Source organism: Quercus lobata, chromosome 5, assembly GCF_001633185.2.
Source record: "Quercus lobata isolate SW786 chromosome 5, ValleyOak3.0 Primary Assembly, whole genome shotgun sequence".
NCBI classification, from domain to species: Eukaryota; Viridiplantae; Streptophyta; class Magnoliopsida; order Fagales; family Fagaceae; genus Quercus; species Quercus lobata.
The window spans coordinates 71557696-71566216 of NC_044908.1; the positions used below are offsets into that span (position 1 = coordinate 71557696).

Consider the following 8521-nt stretch of genomic DNA (forward strand, 5'->3'; position numbering starts at 1 on the left):
ATATAAACACAAATCCTCTTTCGTACTCCATACTAGTCCCACAGAAAATAAGAAATGAAAATACAATACACCCTATTTTTAGAGTAACGAAACATTGTCTAAAACATTCAAAAAAGAAACATTATCACTTGTTGAATTCCAAATTCTCTGTATTACACCCACGGGTGCAACATCAATGAAAGTTTTGTCCTGTTTCTATTAAAAATAAAAAAAATGGAAACATTAACGGGTGCGATGTAGATCGATTCACAACTAGAATGCTTAAAAGATGGATTTCCATTCTCTAGGCTTTATCCTTTCTTAGTATATGGTGATTTACTAGTTATAGTTTTCCTTCAAAAACTTGCTCATATTCCTGATTTGTATACTTTTAAAAATCAATGTTAGTGCCCAGATCTTGCTGCTAAATCAACACCTCTTATTATTTTCAATGAAGACAATTTAAGATTCAAATCCATCCTCTCCATTATATCTATCAAAATATGAGTAAAATAAAAATCAATATCTAGTGAAACAGAATTTTCACCATTTTTTAAATAATTATTGACATGATTGGGAATAATGCATAATAAAAATTATGTTAATCATGGAGTCACGTGAATTTAAAGTAACTTGAGTTTCCATTTTAACAAGTTTTGAAAAATACTATATATAAAAAAATTAATTTCCCTAACATTATTCATTTGAAATATGCTTTTGACCAAGTATTTTATGTAAAACTGCAGAGACATCCAACACATATCGTGCCTTGTGGAGGGACATAGCTGAAGGTCACTCTTCAGGTGCAATACATTATATTCCCCAATATATTATGCACATTGAATTTTGGAGAAGATAATATTGTCTTTTTATTGGTCAATGCAATCATGTCTTTGAATTTAATTAGGGAACCTAATATATAGCCCTTAAGTAATTGTATCTAGCAACTAACCCATGTAATGCATAGAAAGTTTTGACAAAAATATTTATATATGATACATGTTTAATCAGTAAGTATTAATAAATAAATAACATCAAGTTAGAGAATAGAAAAGAACTCGTCTAATTAATTAATTGTCTTTAGAAAATATCAAATCTAATTTGATAAAAAAGATTATTTAAAGTTAGATTGTTTTAATTATAAATATATATATATATAATGGGAGTTCTAATTTGTTTAAACTAACTTGGTTTTTGCAAAATTTGTAACTCGAATGATCTTTTTTTTTAAGTAAAAATAATTATAATATAGAAAAATGGGACACATGTTTTACATGAAATTTTCACTTGTCATGACTCTGTTTGTAGAAGATAAAATGAAGCAATGAAGTTGAAATTGTTTTTAGATTAAGATTCTTTAGATTTATGAGTGATACTAAGAATATGACAAATTTCTCATTATAAAGTTTTCAAATTAATTTGTTCCCAATCTTTTTAAAAAAAGTAATTAAAACGTTCATTTTTTTTTTTAATTTCACCAATTGCATTAATTGACACATCAATCTATAAACATTTTATAGTACAATTTGCATTTTTTAGAATTTTTAAGATAACTCCATTATTAAATTCCTAAAATCTTTTTTTTTTCTTTTTTATGGAGAATTCCTAAAATCTTATTCATTTATTTTAAATGGGTGGATTAGATTGTAAACACCAACAAATTTTTGAATTTTTTTATTAACATATTTTAATATCTTTTTTAAATTACTACATGGCAAAATTGCGGCCATTTATTCCAAAAATGAATATATAAAACTTGAAGTCCATAATGTGATTTTCGTAAAAACTAGGATCCTAATCCATTCCAGAAAATATAGTTACAATTTCTAACTCTATAGAAAAATGTGAACTTTCAAAAATTTATATGATAATTTTAGAAGAAATCAATAAAGGTTTTCTCACACACACATGTATGTATATATGTATATGTGCGTGTGTGTGTATATATATATATATACATCTGTTTTACTCATAATTTTTCCCTTGTCATGACTCTATTTGTAGAAGCTAAAAATGAAACAATGAAGTTAGAATTCCTATAATCTTACTCATTCATTTTAAATTGGTGGGTTAGATTAATTGTAAACACCATTTATTTAAATAAAATTATTATCATATTTTCATATATATTTAAATTAATACATAAATATACGAAACTTGAACTCCATAATGTGCTTTTCCTAAAAACTAGGGTCCTAATCGATATTGTTTTAGTCTAGTTTCGTAGCTCTCTCTATCTCTCTCTCTCTCTCTCATATGAACAATATATATATTATATAGTATCGAAGGATATCAAGGAACTTTGGACGACGAAGATAAATCATGCATTAGCTGCAAGACTCACCAAGTTACTGGTAAAGGCGGATTCTACGTGGGCTGAAACCCACAAAGACACAGTATAAGAAAAGACAATTTCCTTCGGTGACATTGATGAAGGATCAAAACTTAAGAAAGGGAAAGAAAAAGTATCGCTCAAAATTGAAGTAGCAGGAGATGGCAGGGAGAGAAATTATCGTTGCACTCTAAATGAGATACGTACCCCATTGCTTACTGCAGCTAGCGAAGGCATAGTAGAAATATTTGACAAGATAATTGAAGCGCACCCTCAAGCAATTGAGCACCTCGATAAAGATGAGGAAAACATACTGCATGTGGCCGTTGCTCACCGACAGAAAGAAATCTTTGACCGCTTAGAGCAGATGATGGTGATAAGGAAATGTAGATTAGTTTCAAGGATTAATATAAATGGCTACACCTTATCGCATCAAGTTGCAGACATAAAGTATTATGAAGGAGACAAAGCTGGTCCTTGTTTCCAGTTGCAAGAGGAGTTGGAATGGTTCGAGGTAAGCTAGCAACCTTGCTAACTCTATTGACACCCCTCGTATTTAGCTTTATCGGTTTTTGTACACCCAAATTGGTTAGTAATTACTTTCCGATTTATGGCTATCTGCACAAACAATCAACACGAGTCATGTTTATCATACATAAAAACTTTTGTATAGTTTTACAGACATCTCAAAAACTAAATAAAATCTTGACTTAAAATTACAATTTAATTTATTTTTTGGAATGTATGTAAAACTGTGTAAAATGGCTTGTGTAACAAGTTTAACCCAACACTTAATAATTAAAATCTTCACGTGAGGTTTGCTATTCTTATAGCTTTTTCCTATGTTTAGTACTAATAATGTCTATTCTTATACATCTTCTCCACACAGCGGGTGCAGAAGATAATTCCCACTCATTATGTCCTGCACCGTGACAATGCTGGTAATACTGCAAAAGAGATTTTCAATGATCAACATGCTGAACTTCTCAAGAGGGCGCAAAAGTGGATTAAGGAGACTGCTCAATCGTGCTCTGCCGTCTCTGAACTTGTCGCCTCTCTCGTTTATGCAGCTGCCTACCAACCCCCAGGAGATCTTGAAAGTGAACGTAACACTGTGGCCTTCAAGCTCTTCACAGTCATGGATGTTACCGCCCTTGCGTGCTCCTTGACATCTGTTGTCACGTTCCTCTCGATCCTCTCATCTCCTTTTGAGTATGAAGATTTCCGCACAGCTCTCCCGCGGAAGCTGTTAGTAGGTTTCTCGTTGCTCTTCATATCCGTGATAACGACCATGATTTCTTTCGGAGCAACTATTTTTCTCATCCTTCATTTTGAAAAGAAAGCTTGGACTAATACTCTGATTTATACTGCTGCATTCTTTCCTGTGTCTGTGTTTGCGCTTACACAATTCTCGTTGTATTCTGCATTCACCAAAACCTTGAAAACTCTATTCAAGATAATAGTGAAGGTGGTAAATCCCCGGAAACTCATTCCTCGTTACTTGAGGACCTCTAAAAGCAAGACTTATTGAGATTTAATGTGAGAGATCTCTTGGGAATAAACTTTTTTACTTTTGGATTTTCATTATGTAATGGGCTTTATTTAGTTCCCATCATGAACTAAAAATGTCAAAGATGGTCTATTATCATATTCCATTATTTCCATATCATTGTATTAGCTTGATCAATATATATATATAATAAAACAACGAGAAATTAGATATTTCTCGTCATTGTGTGAGCTTCATTAATGATAATGAAACTTCCTCATAACTTCATTTTGTTTTGTTTTTGAATTTTGTCAAAACCATTTTGTGCTGCATGTTATGTTTTTGTTTCATGCATTATTGAGGTCCTCACTGAGAGGAAAACAATGCATTGGAAGAGACTCAAATTGAGAAATTAAAACAACATATATGAACAACATTTAATCCAAAAGGTATGAGTTTATAAGTTTAGCTCCAACTATTTTGTATTAATCACTTACTCCTATCGTTATTATTTAATACAAGACTTTCACTCACGCTTATAGTATAATATCCCAACCCTAATTACTTGATTAATTTACAGGGATTATTTGCTAAACCATTATTTTTTAATCTATAATCTATTATTAAATGAAAGTTATATGACATTTTATTTTGATAGGGTTCTTTAAATAATTTATGAGGGCTTTTGGAATATATATGTGTGTAATTTCTTGGTTGGGTTAAGATAGAAATTTGAAGAAAACAATGGGGATTTAAGACTTATATATTTTTTGAAGATGGCCTGTAGCATCCCGTGAGTTAAAAAAAAAAAAAAAAAAAAAAAAAAAAAAAAAAAAAAAAAAAAAAAAAAAGTGTCAGAATTTTGTGGACCACAAGTGCCCCCACCTAACCCCACTACCCATCATTCTCATCCACTCAATTTCACCCACATCTCCTCTCTCTTTTGGCCGGCTCTCTCCTTTCTTTCTTTCTTTCATTTTCTCTCTTTTCTTTTCATTTTGCTGAAACACACACACACTCACCCGCCAGCCTCCACTCCAAAATACACTATCTCATCGTCATTTTTCTAGCAAGATCACCGGAAAAATACTTAGGAACTCCAAAGCATCTTCATTATTTTATTTGAGGTAAAAGTTCAAATCTTTTTTTGATGAGTATTATGTTCTTGTTTGAGGTTATTTTACTCAAGCTTTAATAATGTTATTCATGTGATTTAAGAACTTTGGAAATGATATTCATGTGTTTATATGTATGAATTTTGGTCTTGGTGGATGTATTTGATGATTGAGTTCATGATTTTTAAAATGATGGTTATCTAAGGCTTGTTGTGGTGAAAATTTAGAGGTTTTGAGTTATAATATGTGATAGATGATGAATATAATTTTTATTGATTATTTGGAGCTAGTTAAAGATTTAAATTGTTTGTCTTGGAGAAAATTATGATTTTGGTGTCATGGGTCACTTGATGATGTTATAAAAATCTTGTGGGAAGCACTTGTAAAGTGTGGAGGTTTTGATGTTAGATATGATACCTTGAAAGATTTATGAGTATAAATGGGAGTCTATGCCTTGCAAATTAAAGTGTTTTGAGAAATTTTGGAAGTAGAATACATTATATGTGAGGTTGAATACTAGGCTTGCCTAATTGAGTTCTTACTTGGCAATTCCTAATTTGTAGTTAGATACAATTTCAAGCTTTGTGTTCATTGTGATAGATTTGCTTGACATTGTTTAGGTTTTAGCTAATCTCCCCTTGGAGCTTGGAGAATTAGGATTTTGCGGTTGCGAGGTAAGTAGCTTTTTAATGGGTATTTTTGAAAAATAACCATATCTTATAAATATTGTTTTTGAGTCAAACACATTTTGGAAAATGATATGTATGGATATATGCTTTCTTAAAAGTATTGTGTTGTGACCCTTACTATATATGAAAAATGCATCATATTTGATATTACATTTGGGGAAATGCATGAATTGTTGATATGGAAAAATGAGCATCTTTTATTTAATCTTTGATAAGAAAATCATTGATTTTATGGTGTATTGAAAAGTTAAAGATGCTTATCTTGTTTTGTATTATTTGAGAAATTGTTAGAAAATCTTTTGACAAGAATGAAGTTTGAAAACCTTACAAACTTTGTAGAAGTTAGATTATTTAAGGTTTTCTGAAACTATTTGGATATGAACTATGTGTTTCAAAGTAAGGTAACCAGTGAGTTTATGTGATTTTAGCCCTATGCCATGTGTGATTTCCCGGTGATCACCCGATTTGGTTTCCGTAGTCTTTGTGACAATGGAATCAAATCTAGGTCAGTGCCCTTTCACTTTGGATGACGCGTTCTTCCCTGCTGTCCATGGGGTGAAGAGATTCCTTGATTGTGTGTGGGTGAGGCTGCTGTCCATGGGGCCAAAAGACCACATGCAAGAGAGGTCCTATTTGACGCGCTCTCTCTGCTGCCCATGGGGGGAGAGAAAAAAACCTTGAGGGTATGGGTGAGGCTGCTGTCCATGGGGCTAAGAGTCTGCATACCAGAGAGGATAATATCATGCCAATTGTGAATGGGTGGATCCCCTGACCGGTCTATGTGGTAGTGTGGTAGATTTGTGATAATTTATCTTATGTTAGATATTATGGTTTTAGAAATTATATTGTTGATACTCACAGATTATGGTATATAGTTTCAAGGTATTTACTTTGAAAAACTTTGTGCTTCAGTATGTAATCATTCTTGTCATATTATTATTATTGAAGATGAAACTTACATTTCCCCCACCCCCATTATTGTGCTACTTACTGGGCTTTGTCTCATTCCATTATTTTTATAAACTTTTTAGAGTAGGCAACAATCTTTTGAGACAGCTTTTTTGGTGGCTAATAGTAGTTAGACTAACTACTGATGGAGGCTGAATTTTTGTAATGGATATATTAGATGGTGTACATCTTAGACTAGGCTTGACTCATTCTTTTGTATATTATAGTGGTTATGACTGTATTTCCACTGATGGGACAAGCTGTTGTTATGTAATAGTTTTATTCAGACCTCTATTCTTTTGTGGCCTATGGTCCTTATAATTAATGCTTAGAGCTCTGACTTACTCTGAAAGTATATTCTATGGGATTATTATGATAATTCTTGTTGTTGGCACTTGATAAAAATTTAGTGGATTGAATCGTCAAAAAGGAAAAATTTATAGGTACTTGAGGCGTCTCTCATGCTTTGGACCCTTTGGGATTTGGGGCGTGACATGGCCTCCTCTATTTTAAGATTAATGATTTCCTAAAGTTTTATATCCTTAAGTCACTTCAAAAATTTTGATGACCCTTCCAATAGTTAATTAAACATAAGGTTATATTTGAACTTTCAATGGTTGGGTAGATTGAAAAATTTGAAAAGGAAAAGGACCAGAATAGTTAAGGCCACTGTTCATCAAGGCTTCAAACATCGTCTCCCCTATTATCAAGTCACCAACTACCTTAACCTTCCAACACTAGGCAAGCATCAACGCACTAGACAGGCATCAACCCTATACATGGTCTTACAACTTTTTGCACACATGTGGGTTCATGCTTTTAATAGGATAAAGAATTAAGTATAGTTGACCGTGATAGTAGAGAGGTTTTATCCTCTTCACTTCTATAGTATTTCCTTCTTTTCCTCCTGCCCACCCTAAAATTAAAAAAATTAAAAAAAATTGTAATTAATTGAAATTTAAAATTTTGATTGATGATATAACTTTTTATTTTTGATTTTCTAGAAATTTTGCAAATATAAATGATATAAAAAGAAAATGAGATCTAACGATGAATTTATCAAAATTCACATCCAATAAAAAAATATTAATTAAAGTTATAGTTTTAAACGATAAACAAGTTTGTTGCCAAACTTTTTTCAATTTTCATTTATTATTTAATTAATATCAATCATATTTTTATTACAACAATTTGTAATTTTTTTTTTTTTTTAATTTACTCCATCTGCCAAGGCAACATGAAGCATAAAAGCTAGAAGTTAGAAGGGCTTTTTTTTTTTTCTTTGTTTTTGTTTTGTTTTTCTATCTTTGGGTTTAAAGAAAGGAAGCCTAATACAAGGCCCGTTGGCCCATGCCAGCCGATGTGAGAGGTGACAGAATCGCTGATTAGATATTGCGTGATTATGTTCCTAGGTTTTTCTTGCTAGTCCTACAACACACACAGCCCATATCAGTAGATAAATATTTCCAAAAATGATGCGGTTTCTCCAAAGAAATAAATTAATAATTTAATTAATCTTTAACACTAACTAGGTGCTTCAACACAATCTAATATAATACTATTTGATAAACATGCAAAATATTCATTCTAATATAACTTATTTTGTATTTTTAAATTTATCAAATAAGTTTAAAAAAATGAAGTTTTTACAAAAATATATCAAAAAGAAAACAATAATTTTAAAAAAATCATCATACAATTTTGGGTTAATTTGAAATAGGTGATTAGAAGAAGTTTTAAATACTTTTTTTATAATGTTTTTTTTTAATAGACTTGAAGTAGTTTTAGATGAGCTAAAAATAGTTTGAAATTGGAGGGTCAACACTTACCACAAGATTAGATGATGAGTTAATATAACATATAAAGATACTGTAAGCAACTAAATTTCTAGTTTGAAATAAATCAGACTAGTAAAATAGTTTCACAAATGCGAATTTGTATTTATAATTGTGTAGTACAATTCTTTGAA

At 31.1% G+C, this 8521-nt stretch overlaps 1 protein-coding gene and 1 long non-coding RNA gene across 2 annotated transcripts; both read left to right on the plus strand.

Annotated features, from left to right (window-relative positions):
- Positions 1 to 586: 586 nt before the first annotated feature.
- Positions 587 to 3943, plus strand: LOC115991068. Its single transcript, XM_031114817.1, has 4 exons — positions 587 to 596; positions 726 to 782; positions 2416 to 2825; positions 3201 to 3943. Exons 1-4 carry the CDS (start codon positions 587 to 589, stop codon positions 3840 to 3842), a joined length of 1119 nt encoding a protein of 372 aa, XP_030970677.1. The 3' UTR covers positions 3843 to 3943.
- Positions 3944 to 5069: 1126 nt separating this feature from the next.
- Positions 5070 to 6900, plus strand: LOC115992420. The gene is made up of 2 exons (XR_004092506.1): positions 5070 to 5589; positions 6636 to 6900. It is a non-coding gene; the product is annotated as an uncharacterized LOC115992420 (long non-coding RNA).
- The last annotated feature ends 1621 nt before the right edge of the window (positions 6901 to 8521 follow it).